This window comes from Zalophus californianus, chromosome 10, assembly GCF_009762305.2.
Source record: "Zalophus californianus isolate mZalCal1 chromosome 10, mZalCal1.pri.v2, whole genome shotgun sequence".
NCBI lineage: Eukaryota > Metazoa > Chordata > Mammalia > Carnivora > Otariidae > Zalophus > Zalophus californianus.
In genome coordinates, this window is record NC_045604.1 from 85,000,934 (window position 1) to 85,023,216 (window position 22,283).

The 22,283-nt window shown below is 46.9% G+C and overlaps 2 protein-coding genes across 3 annotated transcripts in view; both read right to left on the minus strand.

The window, feature by feature from the left end:
* Nucleotides 1–621: 621 nt before the first annotated feature.
* On the minus strand, nt 622–15,198 carry UMOD (uromodulin). Of its 2 annotated transcripts, none has more exons than XM_027614113.2 (11): nt 15,027–15,198; nt 13,339–13,472; nt 11,213–11,989; nt 11,004–11,111; nt 9,558–9,766; nt 8,451–8,599; nt 6,251–6,496; nt 3,582–3,744; nt 2,898–2,979; nt 2,110–2,151; nt 622–967 (listed from the first exon to the last, which is right to left on the minus strand). In XM_027614113.2, the coding sequence occupies exons 2-11, from the start codon at nt 13,430–13,432 to the stop codon at nt 906–908; spliced, it is 1,932 nt and encodes a 643-aa protein (XP_027469914.1). In that variant the 5' UTR covers nt 13,433–13,472; nt 15,027–15,198; the 3' UTR covers nt 622–905. The 2 variants fall into 2 exon arrangements, with proteins under 2 accessions (XP_027469914.1, XP_027469913.1); XM_027614112.2 differs by having other exon boundaries at nt 624–967; nt 13,339–13,536.
* Nucleotides 15,199–21,030: 5,832 nt separating this feature from the next.
* PDILT (protein disulfide isomerase like, testis expressed) overlaps nt 21,031–22,283 on the minus strand; it is a 34,505-nt gene continuing 33,252 nt past the window's right edge. The window contains 2 exon segments of the mRNA XM_035722390.1: nt 21,031–21,233; nt 21,235–21,408. Of these exon segments, the coding sequence (XP_035578283.1) occupies nt 21,153–21,233; nt 21,235–21,408 (255 nt within the window). The 3' untranslated portion in view covers nt 21,031–21,152.

A 22,283-nucleotide genomic window follows, 5' to 3' on the forward strand; every position in this document is an offset into this window, starting at 1 on the left:
GAGGAGGTCCCTAGGATGGGTCAGTACATCACCTCTAAAGACTGTGAGACTTCTGAAGACAGGGACTGTGTCTGTCTTATTCACTAGTGTCTCCCCAGCACCTGTCACGGTACCTGGCACATACTGGGTGCTCACGTAAATGTTTCTGCAAAGCTGAATGGACCCTGTGAAAGCATCATTATTATCCCCATTATACAGCAGCAGCGGCCCCCAGTTACACCGTCCATGTCTGCCATTTCTCCCACGCCTGCCACATTGTCATCACCATTCAAGTTCTCCCTTTCCTGCCAGACTGTAAGCTCCAGGAGGGGAGGGGCTGTGTGGGGCTCATCCCCTGCTGTATCCCCAGCAGCTAGCACAGGGCTGGCACATAGGAGGTGCTTGGCAAATATTTCTTGAATAAATGGATCGATGGATGAATGAATGAATGAATGGATAGATGAAGCTCAGAGATATCATGTATTTCATTTGACTACACAGCAGAACCAGCTGAAGCCAGTCTCCCCAACCAGGGTGTGAACTCCATGAGTGCAGGGATGCAGTCTGGTTTTTCTCACCACAGGATCCTCAGCACTCTGACCAGTTCCTGTATATAGTAGGTGCTCGATAAATACTTGCTGAATGAATGAATGACTTCAAAGACTGAGCTTTTAAAATTATTATTATTTTGCCACATTCTTTAAGGAGACATGGGACCTTATGTGCAGACACGTCACAAGTCCCATTTTGAGAGAAGGCAGAATTTAAAGATACAGGATATTTTGCGACAGTGAGGATTAAAGGGGGGAAAAGGGGAGCAGGTTGACTGAAGTATGAGCTCCCTTTTCTGTGGCTGGAGCACTAAGCTGCATCATTCCCAGCCAGCAGGAAATGAAGCCACAGAGCACAGGGTTTCCAGCTGCTGATCACTGAGACATCAGGGTCAATGTGGCCCACAGAAGCAGAGGTAGCCAGACCTTCAGGAACCCTGCAAAGAAAGCAATTATAGGGCTGCTGCTAGCACTGATGTGCCTGTGTGCAGAACTAACATAAGATGCCACCTTTAGACTGACCAATTAGGAAAGGACACCCTCTCTGGGCTGATCAGTTAGAAAAGGGAAACTTTCTCTCTATCTGCCCTGAAAACCAATTAGAACAAGGTGCCACTCGGGGTGGAAAAATAGAAAAAGGTGCCCTCCCAGGTGGACCAGATTGAAGAAGACAGCCTTTCTTCTGGCACTAGGATTGGTAGCCCCTCAAAAGGACACTCACATACAGTGCCCAACTTACTCAACCATCCTTGGTGACCTTGGGATATTCACAGAGGACAAGCCTCTTGTCCTTGTCAATATCTTGAATCTTTAGCTCCAAGCTCACTGATACAGAGTTGGCCTAGCTCAGGTAAAACACGAGGTTGGTATAACAGCTCTTTCAGATCTAGATGCCAGGAGCCAAGAAGGGCAACATGAATTCACTTTTCATCCAGATTTTCAGACAAGTCTGTGTCTGTGAAAATCAAAGGCCATAAAATGCCACCTGTCCCTAGCCTTTGTGGTCAGAGAGGCAGAGAAACAGGGTTTCTTGTTTGTCTGTGATGTTTATCCCGGAACTAAGCCTGGTCCTTGGCATGTAGTAGCACTCAACATATATTTGTCACCTGTTGAGTGAGTCCTAAAAAAGGTGTTAGAGATGAATCACAAAGCTTCAGGAAGTGCACAAGGTACAGACCTAGTGTATGCATGTCTACTGGGTATAAGTTTGTATAAGTATGTGTATGTCTGTCCCTGCAAATATGCATGCATGCAACTCCAGCTATCTGTGCATCTGTGTGTGCAAATATGAGCATATGCATGTGACCTGGTGTGTGTGTATGTGTGCAAACATGTTTGGATGATATACATTCTGTGTCTGGGCACACCTGTGTCTGTGTGCACATATGCACTACTGTGGGACAGCACAGGTGTATGTGAATATGTACAGCCCCAGAACCAGGAGTTTCTACAGACACAGTCACCTCTTCAGAGCTCAGGCCAAGCAGGCCAGGCACTCCAGCACATTCTGGGCCCATATATAAAAGCCCCAGAGAAAGGTTCTAGTGCAGGTCCCCCTGGAAAGAGGACCTGAACTTACCCAGGCTGCTGGAAGCAGCCCTTGAGACTACTGCTTGGACATCTGTAAAGGGAAAGAGAAGGATCAGTGCAAGGGGAGGGCATGCAGATGGCAAGAAGCCGGAGACATATCCCTTCAGTTTGCTCTTCTCTTTGCAGCTAGAGTGGTCTTTTTGAAACCCGGGTCCGATCATGTCACTTCCCTGCTTTGGACCCTTCAGGAGTTCCCCGCTATCTTCAGGAGAAAGGCCCCAAACCTTAGCAACAACTGTATGTCCCCCATGGTCTGGGCCCACCTGCATCAGCTCATCCCATACCATTCTCCTCCTCTTTCCAGCCTGCCTGGCCTTTTCTCAGTTCTTCTAGCAGGCTGAGCTACCCACCCCCTCACCCCTGCCACCACAGGCCCTTTGCCCATGCTGTACCCTCTGCCTGGGATTCTCTTCCCCTCACCCCCTTTCCCTGACCCCTCTTGGTTAATCTCTCCTCAGTCTGAATAATGACTGCTCCACTGGTCTATAAGCTATATGTGAACCGGGTCTGTGTCTGCTTTTGCTCACCACAAGATCCCCAAACACTAGCACAGGGCCTAGCACACAGGAGGTACAAAAACAAATTTGCGCAATGGAATGAATGAATGACTGGGAACTGGTAAAAGGAAGGCAGCTTATAGTCCACCTTGCCCCACAGAATCCACTTGTTCAGGTTCTTCAGAACCCAATAAGTTCCACGTGCCAGGTTCTGTCATCCCTTATCATCTCCAGAGAATATTCCCCACCAGAGACATGGAGGAGGGAGTGGCTCTCTTACTTTTCCGTGTTATGGGACCCAGGTTCAGGACGTGGGTTTGATCTATGCTGCCCCCACCTCGGAATCTGGTCCCGGAGCAGGTCTGCAGGAAGAGGGCAACAAAGAAAGCCTTCCATGAGGGAGACTGAATGTGGTTCTGCCATGGGGAGTGGGCTGCACTCCTCATAGGACCTCCTCCTGCCTCAGGTTGGGGCTTGAGGATGGTCGAGGCAGGAGTTGTCAGGAGATCTGTATACTTGGGCTCATGCCCCACCTCTACCTTTCGTTAGGTTTATGATCTTAGAAAAGTCACTTAAGTTCTCTGAGCTGCTCTCCCTATAAAAAGGGAGCTAATAAAATGCCTCCCCTTTAGTTACTGCAAAGAATTAAAAAGTTAACACAGATAAGGTGCACCTGGTGCTTTAAAATGTCAGCTTCTGTTACCAGAACACAAGCTTGCAGATAAGCCAGAGCATTTGCCAGCCTGTCACACTGCACCGATTCTGCCTGATTTCCTAACAGCTTAGGTCTCCTACCATGCTCTGCCCACCCCATCTTACTGCTCATTCTATTCCTGGACTAAAAGAGAAACACAGCAGAAGTGTTTGTTTTCTTTTAGACCTTGTGGCCAAATGTCTTTGGCTATGGGAGATGGGCAAGGGGGAGATCATGGCAGGCAGCCTGAGGGAGGAGAGGCAAACTCACAGGTTTGCATTTTTCAGTAGAGGTGTCGCACAGATACACTTCACAGTGCAGGTAGACCAGGTCGTAGTTCCCGGCAAAACGGAACATCTGGACAGAAAATCGGCCCTGAGGGGACTCCCCGTTCTCCACCACCTGGATGGTTGAGTCCTTAGTGCGTGGACATCTGGGAAGGTTAAGTCATATTACATGGTTGGTTAAGCAGGCACTCTGGAGCCAAACTTCCTGGGTTCAAATCTCGCTCCACCACCTATTAGCTATGTGTCCTTGAGCAACTTAATCTCTCTGTGCCCCAGTTTCCCCATCTATATACAGGAAATACTATTTGTAACCCATATCATAAGATAGCTGGGAAGATTAAATGAGTTAACTTTTCCAAGAGCATGCTTCATATATGACACACAGTAGATGCTACATATCCTCATGCATATATATAATGCTGAAATAAAAATGTCATCAGCACAGGGTTGAAACTATGCTATAAAGTCAGCACCGCTGATTTCCCAGGAAATGACATTCAGGATCATTAGCTGCCATTTGTTGGCTATCTCCTATATGCCTGGTTCTGATGATAACAGTGGACACTTCTAAGTCCTGAGGGGCAGTGACCAAAAGGGTGTGTGTGTGTGTGTGTGTGTGTGTGTGTGTGTGTGTGTGTGTATGTGCACCCATCAGTATACATACACAATTGCACCAAAACTCAAAATTGCATATGCAGAGACTCATGTGTGTGCTGGGCTGGATCAGGATACAAGGGCAGGCGAATTGGTCATTTTCTCCACTCTTTTACATAAGATTTGCTCAAAATTGATTTAGGAGAGGGGACGGAATGCTGACTGCACAGAGGAGGAACTGAGAAGGGAACTCCCTGCTTTGTGCAGACAATTCAGATCTGTTTGTAAAAGTGCCCACAATAAAAGCTCTGAGGTTCAGGGGACCCACCCCCTGAAAGCTCCACGCACGCAACCTGAGCAGGGCATCCAAGTGTCCCCTCCAGCCCCTTGCTGTCTCCTCAGCTGGCTCTTCCTTATACATCCTGGGATGTTCACCACCCCTCTTGGACTGGTGCTCCCCAACCCAGCTCCCACACACACCCAGACAGAAAAACACAGGCACACTCAGCATTTCTTCCTGCTGCTTTTCCAAAACTTTCCAAGTGTCCCACGACATACATGCTCAATGTTTTCACTAGGAAAAAAAAAGTTTACAAATCCCTACACAGTAGGTATTATTTATGCCAATTTCACATATGAGAACATGAATATTTGGAGAGATGAGATGAATTGTGTCTCCAGACTAAGAAATAGCAAAGCCAAGATATGGACTCAAATCTCCATGATGCTCCGATCTCCATCAATGCCCCTTTCCAAACTTGCTTTTTTGGCCTTACCTAGAAACCACCTTCGTGTATGTTTTCCTGTGTTTCCCAGCATCTGTATTGTTATAATTTACTTGCTGTTTGCATTAAATATACATATATTTTTATTGGAATACATCTGTTTTTTAAAAGAATCTTTAGATCCTGACCACAAATAGCAAGCCAACATCACTTGCCATAAGCACAACATGACCATTTACAGATAAATACAAAGTAAAACAGTGCTATTAAATCTTAGTTATACAAAGTAAAACAGTGCTATTAAATCTTAGTTCGCTCCTGTCACAGCAGAAGGCCCTAAAACAGACTTCTTTCTGTTGCAAAGGGGATTAGCAATAACAGAGAGGTATAAGTGTCAGATGAGCACCCAACTGATACTTTTCCCTTGATGTAACCAGGCAGATTCTAAGAACCGAAACAGGAATAGGTCAGTTCCTTTGGGGGATGCTTTTTCTGACTATGCTATTAAATAGCATATGCCCCTCCCCTTTCCCTGCTTTGGGTTTTTCCTATAGCCCCCTTACTACTGACATGCTACAGATTTCTCTTGTTTAATTATTGGTCCCCCCTCTTAGAATATCAGCTGTATGAAGGCAGAGAGTTTTGTCCCTTCTATTCACTGTGCTATGCACAGAGCCTGGCACACAGTAAGCTTCCAAAGACATCTATTCTGATTTGAATGACAACGTGGATTACTTCCTCACAGTGTGGTCCACGGTTCTCCAGTGCCACCTGTGTCCCCCCTTTTACAACTGGTCCTCGGTTAACTGTGTCTCCAGCTCACTCCTCCCAGCCAAGTGCCATCTTGCTTCCTACCCTGGGTGAGTGCACCTTTCAATCCTAACCTTTTCTTGAGTCCTGGACACTTCCAACCTTCTGGTGAAGCCCGTGCCTCCCTCTTCAAAAATAATGTTTTAAGTGCATAAAGTACCTAAGATTATAAAGGAAACCAGTTCAACTGAAGCATAGTTCTTAAAATATTAGAGCATTTGATATATGCATTATATATTTACGTATCTATTATATATAAACACATTTATTTACAAGGATGTATATTTGATAATACATTAAATAATAATTTCTAGTAGAAACTCTAATACTCTAGTAACTAAAAAGTACTGACGTGTAAATGTTTTCACGTGTCCTGCTAATACTGTGGTTTGTTGCCTATGTTCATAACGGATGGTAATGCTAAATTTCAACTAGACATTGTGAATATAAAGATGTACTTTCCCCCAAATCCAAATCCAAAGGCTGCCCCCTCCTGCCCCAGAATTCCATCTACGGGCCTTACCTGTCCTGGATGATGAAATACTTCAAGGGGTCTGTGGCGTTGCCACTGGGTGTGGCATAGCAGTTGGTCATCAGCAGTGCAAACCGGGACAGGTCACCCCCATCCAGCACAGTGCCCACATAGAGAAAGGCCTCTGTGGCCAGGGTCACAGAGGAGCCTTCGTAGGGCTGTGTGTAGGCAGGGCTCTGGAAGAGTGCCATCCGCACGGTGAACATGCCTGTCCCTCCCACACTGATGTTTAGGACGCTACAGGGGGAGAGGAGCTGATGAGAAAACCAGAGCTGAGAACAGCAACAGATGGGCCACCCCTTCTAGTCTGCAGTCCCAGGCCATCCCTGGGATGGCTCTCTGTGTGTTTATTTAGCAGGAGGACTGGATGGCTCTCTGCGTGTTTATTTAGCAGGAGGACTGGAACCCACCAACCACTGCAATGGCTGCCAACTGTGATGAGCAGACATGGGTCACCTCAGGATCTTGTTGAAATGCAGGTTCTGGTTTGGTAGGTTCAGGTGGGGCTCAAGGTTCTGCATTTTAACAAGCTCCCATGTGATGCTGATGCTGCTGATCCACAGACCACATTTTTTGTAACCTGCCCATCTCCTTCACTTGGGGGCCCTTGCCTTCAAGGAGTCCAATAAACAAATTCTCAAGGGAGTCACCTACATTCCTTCTTTGGTCTTAACCTGGAGCAGTTAAAAGGGATGACTATGAGTCCTACAGGCCTAGGTCAGAGTTCTGGGTCCTCCTACAGCAGAAGATAGGAGTTTTGTAAATGGGTTATTTCTAACCACATTGAAAACAGCTACACTGATGAGACTTCGCAGAATGAGCCAATAAAGGACACTGTGAGACTGATAACGCTAGGAAATAAGGCACATGATAAAAACTCAGTAATGTAGAAGTCCATTTTGTAGGTGAGAACTGGGTTATTGGTTTGGACTCAGATTTGGACTAGGGCAAGATTTCCAGCTCAAACCAGAGAGACATCTCCATTTAGATGTGTTGCTCCTTGAAGTCTGTCAGGCCTGAGACACGGCCACAGTGCTCCAGGGCACCGCTTGGCCAGGTGGTTCTCCAGCCAAAGGCAGACAATGAACTACCTTCTTCCCCGAAGTCAGCCATGCACCCTCATCAGTGCCTAGTGCCCTTCCCTGAGTCAGGTTGGCCCAAAGAACATGTAGCCATGGATGAGCTTCATAATGAAGGTCATGGTAGAGTGGGGGCTCTGGGCATGATGGCCTAGGTTTGAATCCCAGCTCTGCCACTTACTAGACTCTAACTTTGGACAGGTTACTCAGTCTTCTCTGAGCCTCAATTTCCACATCTGTATAATGGGAACACTACTACTAATAGTAATATTTACACCTCTTAAGGTACTCTAAGATTTCAGTGAGAGGTTTCCTGTAGAGCAGTTAACACAATGCCTGACGTACAGTCAGCTCTTGATAAGTGCTTGTTATACTTACAACTGCAATTTTTTCCAACATCACATTCGCATTATTGGCCTGTGATTCATCCTACTCAGAGATTTTCAATTTTATTTAGCAACAGGATCCTTTTACTACTTTTTTTAATAATAAAATCTCATGTGACACCCAATATGGGTGGAACTTCTCTGGTTCACCCTGTAGGCATCCCCAAACGTATTTCCTTAAAGACCCTCAAACTCTAAGAGGCATTATTTATAAACCCCTCTTTTTTTTTTTTTTTTTATCAAATTCCTATTTGATTCTTCCTTCCAGAGAAGGAAGGAAACTAAGGTCCAAATATGGCATATGATTTATAGATCATATAAACAGTAGGTCTGGACCAAGAGCCCTCCCTCCTTCCATCTGGTCCAACCACCCTGCCCCTCTAATAAGCCAGAGGCCCTAATATTTAATTCACACATGCCAAGCACTGTTGTGCTTCTAAGAAAGGCAGTATGAGTACTGCTAAATCCATTTCACAGATGAGAAGATTGACACCCAGAGTGGGGCTGTCAATTTCCAGAGCCATCTGGTTAGTATGTGACAGAGCCTGGATTTGAATCTGGGTTCCTTCCTTCCAGGCTGGGCTCCGCCATTGGAAAATACTGCCTCCCAGCTGCCCCACCCAGCAACATATGGATGGCAGTTAACAGGGAAGCTGAGGGCCTGGTGGTTAAGAGGTTGTGCGGGTAGAGATGGCCAGGCGCGCTGGGGACCCTCTCTGGCCGCACCTGACCATTGGCTGCATGGAGGTCTTCAAGCTGACTTTCATGTCCAGGGGGTAGGAACACGCAAAGTTGATTTTGATGTTGCGGTCACGGATGATGATCTCATCTGCCAGGTAGAGGGTGTTGCTATACGTGGCATGGGTTTCATTCCTCTGTATTGGGGGGTGGGAGTGGGAGAAAGGGGCATGAGAATCTGAGTGGGACTCAAAGCCAAAGGGGTTTCTCTGGCCACCTGTGAGCTGCCCTCCCAGCTGTCATAATCAAAAGTTATAAGGACAGCAACCATTTATGAACTAGGCCCTGAGCTAAACACTCCTCCTGCATGACTGCATTAGCCTCTTCAATGACCCTAAGAGGCAGGGCTACTAATCTCCCTGCCCCATGATGAGGAGATGGGGGTTCATAGAAGCTGAGTAACTCTTGAGTAACTTGCCCACAGTATGTGGGATCTAATAAGCCTGGGCTCTTCAAATTAGGCCACGCTTCTTCTCAAACACTAAAAACACTAAAAACCACGTCCAGACTCATTATTAATGCTGGAATTTCAAATGCTGTGCTAAGCAAATAACAATTTCTTTCCTCCTTTCTTTTGTCTTCTTTCCTTTTCTTTCTGGGGGATGAGGGAGTTGGAGGAGCAGTATTCCACTCAAATATTGACCTCTGGGTCCCTTTTGAGGAGGTTTCTGGAGGTGAGGTCCTGGTATTCTGAACAGTGGTGATGCAGACCTTGCCTCTGAGGACCACCCAAGACAGGCAGACCTGCTTCTGAGCCCAGTGCTGATACCTCCTGGCTGAGAAGAATCACTGTCCTGTCTGGGCCCTTCTGTTCCCATCTGTAAAATGGGGCACTGTCACCATGGATCATTCTCTTTATTTAAAGCTAACATTTATTGAGCACTTACACTGTGCCTGCCAGTGTCTCAATCACTTCACACACATTAACTCATTTAATCCTCTTAACAACCCCTGTGAAGTAGGTACTAGTATCATTATTCTATTTTACAGTTGAGGAAACTGAGGCAAAGTCAGGCTCATATGACTAGGAAGTGGTAAAGCTGGGGCTTGAACCAGGCAGTGCTCCAACCCTGTCCCACACTGGCCAGGACATACCATCATCACTGTTCCACAGGGGCCACCCCTGGCTGGGGTCACCACAGATATCCAGTCCCGGTCGCCCCTCTCACGGAAGCCTGAGCACTGGCTGTCACGCAGGTACATGAAAACCTTCTCAAAGCCCAGGCTCTTCAGCTGGCACTTGCTCAGGGACACCTTGATGTCATTGGCTCCACACTCCAGCCTGCGCTCCAGGAGGGAGAGATCTGAAATGGGCAGGGAAGGCAGGATTGGAAACCTGGGACCACAATTCAGCATCCAGCACATCCCCAGAGCCCGGGCCCAGCTGTCAGGCTGGCCACCAGCCGGGGGCACTCAGATTTAGCCCCTGTCTCATCTTGCTGTGGTCTCCTCTCTCAGAGGGACGGAGACACAAGACTGGATTCCCAGCATCATTGGATGGATCCACATGGCCAACCATCAGCTCCATGTTACCCTAAGTGTGGATTGTATGCAAAAAACAATATTATTTTCAGGTCATTCACTGCCCCCGCCCCCAGCATTAAATACACTGAATCTCAGTAAAACAAAACAACAAACAAACACAATAATCGCAGTATCTTTCCATCCTTTCTATATTAAAGAGATAGTCCACACTAGCTACTAATGTTTTTAATGCTATATACTTGCTAATTTCCCTTTTAAAACAACGGAGTGCAGACATCAGGCTAAGTGTTTGGGGCACACAGTGACATCCAGCTGGATTTTTTTTTAACTTTTTAAAATTGAAGTATTACACAGCTGCCGGAATTTAATAATTTTCTTTCATTGTATTCATTTTTACTGTTACCTTCTATCTAAGGTAAGAGTTACTTGCCACAGATAGATGCAGCAGTGGCCTTAAGTATCCCAAGTTTATTTAAAAGAAGAAGGATTCAACCAATTTAAAGAAGAACAAGTTAATAATAAAAACCACAGTCCAGGTAGTACTTGGATAAAACGAAATTGTAAAATTGGTACTAAAATCATGACTGAAGTTTGGGAAATACTATCCTGCTTCAGTCATTGTACATATGGGGAAACTGAGGCTTGGAGACCCACAGAGCCCTGCTCAGGATCCTCTGCTGATCAGAGGAGGGCCCAGCCCTAGAAACCGCAGGCTGGTCACCAGTCCTGTGTTCTTGAGCTGCAGAAATCCGGCTTAGGCAGCCTTTGGCCAACAAGTGGTAGCCACCTGTACTGTGGTGTGGGAGCCTCAGGAGGAAGGCTGGGGGTAAGGAGGTTCCTCAAGCTCTGGGAGCTTTGGGGTCAACTAAAGGGAGCCCAGGAGCCCAGAGAGCTTCTCCTGGTTTTAACAGATATTACTGGACCCACTTTTCACTCAGATGGGATGATATGCATCCCTGCATCATCCCCATATGTCCCCAACTCACACATAGGAATGTGTGCCTCCCCCAGTTGCTGACATTTCTCAACACATTGCCCTCCTCCTACTGGTCTCACCAGTGATGTTGAAGTCCTGTTTGCACTGGCAGCTCCATGTGCCATCATCCGATTTGCAGTCCTCGTCTGTACTGCACTCCTCACATGTCCCCAACACGGAGCTGGGGTCTGCAGGATCACAGACACTGTCAGTCAACAGGGCTGCTCCCCGGTCTCCCGTGGGGCCCACCCAGGTCTGGAGTGGGAGGTAGGGGGAGACGCCCACTCACCTGTGCAATAGGCCAGATAGCACTCGGGGGGCGCGCTTAGGTTGTAGACATAGTAGCCACCAGCACAGGCCTTCACCTGGACAGGCGTGTGCCACAGGCAGCAGTGGCCACTCCAGTGTGCGCAGGCTATGCGGCTCACTATGCCCTCATCACTGGACGGGTGCGTGCCGTTGAGCCACATGGGCGCGGCCGTGTTGCAGTGCAGGACCGGCACGCAGGTCTCCGCCAGGCGCACACCGCCTGGCCCCATGAAGCGGTACCAGCCGCTCAGGCCCACGTCGCAGGTGTAACCCACCCCATGCTCGGTGCTGCGCCAGTACTCATCCAGGATGCGGTACTCCTGGCACGGGTCCGCGCACACCAGCGCGTCGCCCTCGGGCACGCAGTCCAATCCCGGCCCACAGGAGCCTGGGGAGCACTCGCAGTGTTGCCCGTCCCCCAGGTAGCCCTCGGGACAGACACACGAGTAATTGCCCTTGCTATTGACACAGGTGGCCAGGGCGTGGCAGTGGCTGAGCCCGGGCTCGGCGCACTCATCCATGTCGGTGCAGCCCAGCCCGGGCGTCAGTCGGAAGCCGTCAGGGCAGGTGCACAAGTAGGAGCCCGGCATGTTCACGCAGCTGCTGTCCTCAGAGCAGTTGTGGGCCCCAGGGATGACACATTCATCCAGATCCACGCACACAAGGCCATTGCCAGTGAAACCCACCTGGCAGGAGCATGTTGTGACAGCCCCGTCCTCCATGCAGGTGGCATTGCTGTGACATTCAGAGCAGTTCCCTGTGGATAGAAGAGTCCGGCCTCAGAGTGGGGGCAGCTGGGCCAGTGGTCACTCAGAGAGTCCTCCTGCATCCCTTAGGGTACCATGTTCTTTAAGACTTGGTCCCTGGATGACTCCCTCCCAAACAACTAAACAAAACTCCCCTGATGCTTCCACTGTGCATTCTTCTCTGTTAAGCATTGCTTTCAAAGTATGTCTTCTTTTAAAATATCCACATTTCCACATCCAGAGGAATAATACAGAGTTCTTGACACTTTGGTAGGATTTAGGTGACCCTGTCACCCCTTCCCCACCTTTGAACATTTAATGCCTTTTGCTCAGATCTTCCCTGCCTCCCCTCTGAAGACTTCCCCAACTCTCCCTGACAGGGCAGTCGCACTTTGTGTGACATCCTCCATAGCAATAAACACAGTAAAGATAACGAGCTGTATGCTTTTCACTCATTATCTCATTGAATCATCGCCAATGGCCCTGTGGGATCGCTTTTGTATTTACCCTTATTTTAAAGATAAGCAAACTGAGGTTCAGAGGGTTTAAGCCACTTGCTCTGTTGGTAAGCAGCAGAGCCAGGACAGAAACCTAGGTGGCAGGACCACAGAGTATATGCTCTTAACCTCTTAACCATGACACTGAAATGGCATTTACTGTGCCCCAAAGTACTCCAGCTCAGGGGAGACGCCCAGCTCAGGGGAGATGCCCAACTCCCTTCCCCAGGGAGAAGCTGAAAGCTAGATGAGGATAATGCAAGACCCAATGGAATGACCTCTTAAGAGTGCAGGGGGAGGTGTTTGGGAGCCACTGTGGTGTGTTAGACCTTGACCTTCCAGTAAATTGCCAGGGGATCTTAGTGTTAGTCTAGACTCTTGCCTCCAATGTGTGATCCAAGGACCACAGCATCAGTATTACCTGAGAGCTTGTCAGAAATGCAGAATTTCAGGCCCTATGCAGGGCCTACTGAATCAGAATCTGCACTTTAGCAAAACTCCCATCTGAATCCTGTATACATTAAAGTATAAAAAATGGATTTAGAGGGGCGCCTGGGTGGCTCAGTCGTTAAACGTCTGCCTTCGGCTCAGGTCGTGATCCCAGGGTCCTGGGATCGAGCCCCGCATCGGGATCCCTACTCGGCGGGAAGCCTGCTTCTCCCTCTCCCACTCCCCCTGCTTGTGTTCCCTCTCTTGCTGTATCCCTCTCTCTGTCAAATAAATAAATAAAATCTTAAAAAAAAAACAGATTTAGAATAAATCAAATTCTAAGCATGATAGGAGAGGAAGCCAGACCTCCTCTGTTAACAGCAGCATCGTTCCCTGCACACACAAACACACACACACACAACGCCCCCACTTACTTGCTTCCAAGGTGTCAGTGGATGCAGCTATGATGACCCAAGAGGTTACCATGACTACCATCCACACCGAGGTCAGAGAGGAAAGCTGCCCCATTCTTTCTGCTCTTCACAGCTTCTTCTGGTCTGGGGAGAACCTGCCCAAAGGCAAAGACAGGTTGAGCCCTTGGGATTTCCTCCCTGTCTGTGATGCCTGGAGTCCTGTGAAACAGAGATGGATGGGATAAATGCATGATCTAACTCACTTCCCCACAGTTGGGAAGAGTGCTTTAGTCCTGCGCTGCACGACTCCAGAAGATGCCATTTATATGAACTACAAGAAGTGTACAGTGTGGTGGCCCTTGCTTTGGTGGTTTTCCCATCTGTGACCCCACCCATCCTCCCACCCCCATATTAGCCTCTGCTCCCCCAGTCTCAGTGAATCTGGAAGAACTGAGTCTCATTTGGAACAGGAAGCAGCAAGATGGGGTAGTATGTTCTGGACTCCTCATCTTACTGGAGGCAGCTTTAGGTTTTCACAGCCACTCCTGATCCCCTGATGGGATACTTTCAACTTGCCCAGATCCATTTATCCTTCAACAAACATCTACTGAGTAGCTACCATGTGCCAAACAGGGAGTTACACACCGAGGCAGGCCATGAATGGGACAGGCAAGACCCCTGACTTCATGCAACCCATATATTGTAAAGAAGTTTCTTCAGATAAGCAACTCCAGAGATGATTAACCTTCACAGTGGATTTTGGTGTTTCCAGAGCAGTCACTTATTATTTCACTCAATTGGTGAAATAATCCTGGGTGGGTATTACTATTGCCTCAATTTTTACAGCAGCAAACTAGGGTAGTAAGTGGTGGTTAAATGTGTGGCACCTGGAGCCTGCCACCAGGACCCAAATCCCTGTTTTACTAATCACTGACAGTGTAACACTGGGCAAGGTATTTCAACTCGCTAATAATTAGTTTCCTCATCTATGAAATATGGATCCTTGCTTTCACAAACTGAGTGCCTATGATGTGCCAGGCTCAGTTTGAAGTCCCTGTGATCAGAGAACTTGTGTTCTGGAGCTGTGTTTTCCAAGCCTTTGTGATCACGATCTGCTATAAGGAAAATACTTCTTGCCATAACCTGGTGTAGTTGCTTGTGTATGTGCATGGGTACACACATGCACACAAAATATAAATTTTATAAAAATCTTAGTATTGTATGCATTGCTTGCTGAAATAGTATCTAACATTTAATTAGAAGAAAATTTTGGATATAATCCACAAACGATTTCATGATCTACTAATGGGTCGTGAAAACACTGTGGCAGATGATAACTGACTGCATATTGTCATGGGGATTAACTAAGATGATATGAGCAAAGCAGGGCCTGGCACATAGCAAATGCTGTTGTTCACTGCTATATCCCCAGTGCCTAGTACATAGTAGGCACTTTGCTAATATTTGTTGAATGAGTGAAGAAATAGTAGTCATTGTTATTAGTAAAGCACAGCCTCGAAGGGAGGGAGATTGACCAACTGAAGATAATGAAGCCAATAGTCAGCAGAGGAATGACCCAATCTAGGTCTGACCCAGGTGTCCAATCTCTTCATTTCCTTCCCCCCTCTCCCAGAGTGGGAATTAGCAGAGAACTAGGTGGGGGGGGGGGGGAAGTGGCTAGGAGAGGAGAGAGCCATAGATAGCCTTACCTGAAGCCACAGAGGTAGAATTAGTCCATTTCCAAGTGTGTGCCTCCTATATATACATCTGCCCCTGGCTGGCAGTCTTTCCTCCAATTATTCTCTGGTTCTGTTTCTTGAGATTGTTTTCTTAAGGGTGGAATATTTTCCCCTGTGGGCACAGTGTTTTCTTTTCCTAGGCTGTCAGATTGTTGTTGTTCTTTTTCCTAATATGTGGACGCCCCAAATGACTGACATTGGGGGTCAAACTTGTGCCCGCAAATATAAGGCCTCTGTTTTGCACCTTTTGATATAAAGAGATTCCTTAGTTAGAAATTAACCGGAAAAGCAGTGCCAAGGTACTAGGCATTTTCTTGGTCAATGAGAGGGACAAGGTGGACCCAAGGAGCCAGGCAGAGGCCAGTATCTGAAGCCAGCCTGCGCTGGGGCAAAAGGGGGTTTTTATTGCCCTCATTAGGACATGCACCTGTGGCCACTTGGGTTTCCTGCCCTGAGTAGGGCACTCTGCTGAAGCACACTCCATCCTCATGGGCTCAGCAGGCTCCTCTATGGTCCGGACATGAGCAGGAGAGGAGGTGAAAATGGTTGAAAGTCAAAGCCTGAAGATAATTGAGACATCACCAGACCAGACCCACTCTGTGAAACAAAGAATCTGAGTTCCCATGAGGATAGGCTCCCTTGGGAGGTGGGTAACTTTGTGACTGAGTAGACTGACTTTTGAGTCCGTCCGCCTGGCTCCTGATCAGCCGTTTATTGTGCGCCAGAGGACTCATTTCTTTAATAATCTTCCTGAGGTCATTTTCGTTGTCTGTAAAAGGAAAGTACCCATCTCTTCGAGTTGTTATGGTGGTTAAAGGAGAAGATGCAAGAACAGAGGTGATGTAATGATTCTACCCATGGAAGTCACTGTCAGTGCTGCTTTGCTGATGTACAGTCACAGGGGTCAAAATGGCAGAGACTGGGCTCAATGCCACGGCTCCTGACCGATTCCCATGTAGATGGGAATCCAGTCTAAGAGTCAGTCCCACTGAGAAAAATTGAATGTGTGTAAACTTGGGCTGAGCAGGAAATAGAACAATGACCCATTGCATTTACTTTTTCAGGATCTTTCTCATCTTGTCTCATTTAGTGGTAGGGTAACCATCAGCACTATGCAGTCATCTCAGGATAATTTTGTAGGAGTGAAATTTCTGGGTCAAAGAGGTGGTACAGTTTTAAGAATTTTGATACCTCTTCCCAAACAGCACCCCCAGAGAGAGATTTTTTTTTTAAATAAACTAGTTTAGGGGCGCCTGGGTATCTCAGTCAGTTAAGTATCTGACTTCAGCTCAGGCCGTGATCTTGGGGTCCTGAGATGGAGCTCCGTGTTGGGCTCCCTGCTCAGCGGGGAGTCTGCTTCTCCCTCTCCTTCTGCCCCTCCCCCCACTCGTGCTCGCTCTCTCTCTCTCTCTCTCTCTCTCAAATAATAAATAAAATCTTTAAAAAAATAAACTAGTTTATAATCCCATAGTACCAATCCTGAGCATTGTACACTTTCCTTCATCTTTGTCAAAAAAAGAAGTGAGAAATCTCATTGCTTACTTTTGTAATTCTTCAGTGAAAAGGGAAATCATTATCTCTTTGTGTGTGTTACTTATTCTTCTTTCCTGAATTGGCTGTGTCCTTTCTTTCTTTCTTTTTTTTTCCCCTACTGCTTAAGAAGAAAATAAAAGTTCTTAATATTCTTTTTCTCCAATTTTGGATGGTGAATATCATTTCTGGTTGGTGCATATGAGGCCCTGTCTAAACCTGAGTTCGGATGTCCTTAAAGGATTAAAATGGAGGCTCCGGGTGGCTCCTGGAGTTGTCTGGGCAAAGGCCACAGGCAAGAATATGGGGCATTTGTGTTATAGTTTATTCATAAGTCTAATAACCACATTTTTCCAGTTTCTGTACTTGATGCTTGTACATCTTGGGGCTTTGCTTACCCTGGAGGGATTGCCCCTCCCAGGCTAACTAATTCCTAGAGATTGCCAACGGCTGGGTAGAGATCTGCCTTTTATATGCAAAGTGACCACCCAGAGGCTCCCCCCCCCCCCCCCCCCCCCCCCACCAGCCCTCCTTTGCTGGGGGCTCTCACACTCAGGGCCACTATTCCCCTGCCTTCATCACCCCAGGGCCAGGCACCAGACAACCAGGACCAGTCCCTCATCCCAAGACCTGCTGAAATTATTCAAACTATCCAGTCCTCAACCTGCTTCCCTGCCTCTCCTGTTCCTTCCCATGGGAACCACAAGAAAGGCTCTTGCTCATGTTTCCCCTCTCCCTTGGCCTCCTGACTGACCCTGGTACTTCTTCGTGTGCCCCCTCCTCTTGGGATCCGGGAATCTAATCAACTATGTTTTCAATGGCATTCGTCTTCTCATCTGTTAGCCTTGTCATATAATAATAACAAAACTTACATTTTAAAACAATAAGCATCACCTGCCCTCAACACAGCTGGAGCATCCTGTGGTGTTCCTCTAGTTGGTTGTTTTTCCACTCTTTCTTCAAAATTCCTACCGTCTCCCAGCCCCACACATTTAATGACATCATGGCATTCTCAGTGGAGTCACTAAGCATTGCCTCCCTCAACTTCTCCATCTTCCTGTCTCTGGATTCATCTTCCACTTCTCCCTCTCCATGATGGAAGCAGCATCCTTCTTCCTGGACTGATAACCTTTTTTCCTCATCTCCACCTACCCCTTCCTCCCATAACTTCCTCTTCTCATAAGCACTTGGAGTATTCTCATCTGCTAGTCCCTTTCTTTCTTTCTTTCTTTCTTTCTTTCTTTCTTTCTTTCTTTCTTTCTTTCTTTCTTTCTTTCTTTCTTTCTTTCTTTCTTTTTCTTTCTTTCTTTCTTTCTTTTCTTTTTTCTTTCTTTCTTTCTTTCTTTCTTTCTTTCTTTCTTTCTTTTCTTTCTTTTCTTTCTTCTTTCTTTCTTTCTTTCTTCTTCCTTCTTTTTCTTTTTCTTTTCTTTTTTCTTTTTCTTTTCTTTTCTTTCCCTCTAGTCCCTTCTGTAGAAAGCTTCTTTGACCCCATTCGCCCTCAGCCTCCATCCTGTTTTCCATTCCTTTCATATGCCGAACTTCACAAAAGATTTATCTGCACACTTTCCACTCACATTCATGCTGGTAAGCTTCCTGAACTGCCAGCTCCGTTGACGTTGCTCATCAGGATCACCAAAGACATCCACGTTGCCAAATTCAATCGCTGTTTTTTTTTTCTTTAACTTACTTCCAGAAAAGTAGCCAAAAAATATTTGTTTCTGAACAACCTTATTCAGTTTATCAGAAGTTCCCATCTTCTTGGAATGCTCTTCCCCTCTTAACTTTTAAACATGGGTAAGAAACTTGATTTATTAATTCTGACAGTTGTCACTTACTGTGTGCCTCTCTTGGGTCAGAGACTAGGTCGAATGCTTTTACATTTTATTGTCTCAGACAATGAGCCACAACACATGTTACCAAGAAGATTGTAGTTCAGAAATATTGAGTTGCTTCCGTGAGATTACCCAGCTAGCACGTGGTAAATCCATACCATAGCCCTTATCTTATCCAGATTTACTTCTATGATGCCTTGCACTCCTTGGGGTAAAAATCATTCCGTGCTCAGCCATGAGGGATAAGTGGTTTCAGGTCTTTTTTTGAGGGAGTGAAGCTAAGGTGTGGAGAAATTTGCTCAACAGAATAGAAAGGCTTTTTGTGAGAGTACTGTGTGTTGGGGCGGGGGGGATAAAAAATGAGCCAAGGGAGATGACTCTCCCAACAGAAGGGTCATCATTGGCCTTACTTACCTATAACTGCTTATCCCAACCTGATCCCCCACTTCCTGATGGCCCCAGATACATATGGGGGACCTGCAGGTAGCACATGCATTCTCTGGCTGGTGGCCTGACTGGGACTCCGTTCCGCATGATTTATTCTTAGTCCCCATGAACCCCTCCTTTGACTAGCAGCCACATAGCCTGAAGGCTGAGGCAGGTGAGCCTCACACCATGTCCTGAATACTAACACCTGCCCCTGTTGGGGCAGTCTGGCTCAGGTGAGTTCCAGGGCCCCAGGCTGTTCCCTGCTTCATCTGGATGTGGACAAGGCCAGGTTTAGGGGGGAAGAGGGAGGCCCAGGAGCTGGGTCAGGAGGCCTGAAGGAGTAAAAACAGCCTTTCTCTTACATGACAGGTGGAAGTAGAAAGGCCCAGACAGTTTGTAGAGACCTTGGTCTGTAAAATAATAGGCCCCTCTTTTCCCAAGAGGAGCCCTATTATCACTTGGCCCAAAATGATTATCACAAATCAGCAGCATGAAATCTGTGGTCAGCTGAATGATGACTTCCCAGTACGTCTATGTCCTAATCCTCTGCAGCTGTGAATGGTACCTGACATGACAAAGAGACCTTGCAGTAGGATTTAAGTTCAGGATCGTGATGTAAGGTTGTCTGGGCAGGCCCGTGGGCTACGGAAATGCAGGCAGTCCTCCAGAAGCTAGAAAAGGCAAGTCAAGGGATTCTTCCAGAGGGGACCAACCCTGATGATACCTTGACTTTAGCTCAGTGAAAATGACTTCTGATTTCTGGCCTTCAGAGCTGTAAGAAAGCTGGTACTTCTTCGAGCCACTAAATTTGTGGCAATTTGTCAGTGCAATAATAGGAAACTAACACAGAATCTAATTTGTGTCTCCAGGCAACACTGTCAGCACCTCCCCCTTTTGGGATGACAGTGAAATCATGTATCTCAGAGATGGGGTGCTGCCTGATATGAAAATTCATTTTCTGTGGATACTTACTGAGCATCTAGTGTGTCTAAGCAGTGTTCTAGGCATTGGAAATACAGTGGAACAAAATAGATATATCTGCTCTCCAGGGACTTACCCACCAGTGGGGGAAGCAAGCAGTATATTAGTGCACAGCAAAATAAGATGCTTTCAAATATTGGTATCTAGGAAGGCCTCTTTGAGGTGGTGACATTTGAACTGAGGTTTGAAGGATGAAAAATACATCTGCATGAAGATCTGTGGGAGTGTATTACGTGTGCATTTAGGCAGAAGTAACCACCATGAGGAGAGAGAGCACTTGAACTGTTCAAAGAATAGACAGGAAGCATGGCTGGAGCCTAGAAAATGAGAGGGAGAGAGGAAAAAGCAGAAGAGATCTGTGGGGCCAGAAGTTTCCAGGCCCTGAAGGCATGGTAAAACAGACTGGATCTTATTCTAAAAGCGATAAAGATTCCATTATAGAGTTAAAACAGGTGGTGTTGCAAGCCTTCAAGACTATGGCTTTTTAAAAGATCATTTCAGCAACTTTATGGAATATGGATGGGGGTTGGGCAGGGAGGTACAGAATGGCAGTAGAAGCACACAATTTGGGAGACTTCCAGGCCTGAGAATGGTGGGAGGAGGTGGAAGGAAGTGGCTGGAGTCACGCGGAGATAAGTGGGGCGTGTCACTGGATGGAAGGGAGTGGAGTCAGTGCAAGTGGGTGGAGTCACACCAATTGGTGTGCAGTTACTTTTATGGTAGTAAACAAAGGGACTTGAGCATTATGCTACATGTTGCTGCTTAAGAGAGTGGGTCATTTACTGAGATATAGAAGGACTGGGGACATGTTTGGGGCTGGATCTCTTTCTTACTGTGTCAAAATGCAGCATAAATAAATCAGTCCCCCACCCTGGGGACTCCAACCTAGTGGAGATGGTGTGCGCATAGTGGTTAAATGCAGTCTCTGGGGTGAGAGTGCCTAGGATCATATCTTAAGGGCTTCCTAACTTGTGTGATCTTGACTAGTTGCTTAACCTCTCTTTGCCTCAGTTTCCCCATATGTGAAATGGGGGTAATGAAAGTGATGTTGTGAGAATCGCCATGACTGAGCAGCACGCTGTAAATACTCGTTAATTGTTGCAGTTATGCTTTGCTTGCAACCCTGTATGAATTCCAGACCAAACGGCTCTTCTAAGGTAGCTCCAACCAGGAAAAGGGTAATGAGTAGAACAGGGCCAAAGACATTCAGGAGTTTTTAATCATCTAGCTTCCATCCACCACAACGATATATAATTTTTTTGGAGTAGATTCCCCTTAGAAAATGATGCCAGGACCTGGGAAATGGCTCTTGGCTTTGAAGAAGCTACAGTTCTTCCTTCACTTTGGTTTCCTTCCCTTGTTTTGGAGGTCCCTTTGGCTTAGCCACCTTCACCTTCTCCTCCTCCTCCTCCTCCCTCCTCCTCGGCTGTTTCCTTCTGTCCAGCTGGCTCTTCCAGCACAGTCACATTCTCTAGCTCAAGCAACTTCTGGTCAGGTAACTCTTCCTTGATAAAAGGTACCTTCTTTTCCTCAGCTAATGCCTCCTCTTCTGTCATTTCACTTTGCTCAACAGACAACAGCTATTCAAGAAAAGAAGGGAAGGAGGGAAGAAATAGGATAAAGAAATAAAAAGGCAAGAAATATGTAATAATTGTGATTGTAATTACCAAGCCTTCTTTTATGGGAAATGCCCAGAGAGAGGCACTTGGAGGATCCTCATAGATGCAAAGGCCCATTTGGCTTAGGTGAAGAAGTTCCCAGCCATGGTTTTGCCCCTCCAGAAATAGGGCCTTTGGAAAACCCCATTCCCTCCACTTGAAGGCCACAGGTATGGCTGCCCCAGGTCTAGCTCCAAGGCTGGACGTGTGACCCAGGCCTCTCATGAAATCCCTATCCAGGACATTTGTTAGGACTACGAAGAAGTAGGTGCTTGCTTTCTTTTCTTTCTTTCTTTCTTTCTTTTTTTTTTTTTACAGAGAGAGGGAGAGAGAGAGACCACCGCCCACAAGCAGGGGGAGAGGCAGGCAGAGGGAGAAGTAGGCTCTCTGATGAGCAGGGAGCCCGAAGCAGGGCTCGATCCCAGGACTCCGGGATTATGAGCCGAACAGAAGGCAGACACTTAGCCGACTGACCCACCCAGGCACCCCGGGTGCTTGCTTTCTAAGCTGGGAGGGTATTAGCTTAAAAACTGTGGGGCCATCTTTGACCCTCCATGGGGAAGTGACTGCTTGGGAATAAAGCCAACATAGAGGAAAGCAGAGATGGAGAGACAGAAAATGAGTTTGAGCTCCTGGATCCACCTGTGCCTGATGTTCTTACCAGTTATATGGATGAAGTTCCCATTATTGCTTAAACCAAAGAGTAGTGTTTCTGACGTTTGCAACTGAAAGGGTCCTAACTAGTATAGATGGCACCTTCCTGCAGATGGCCTCGCTGAGGCATGAATGGGATTGGG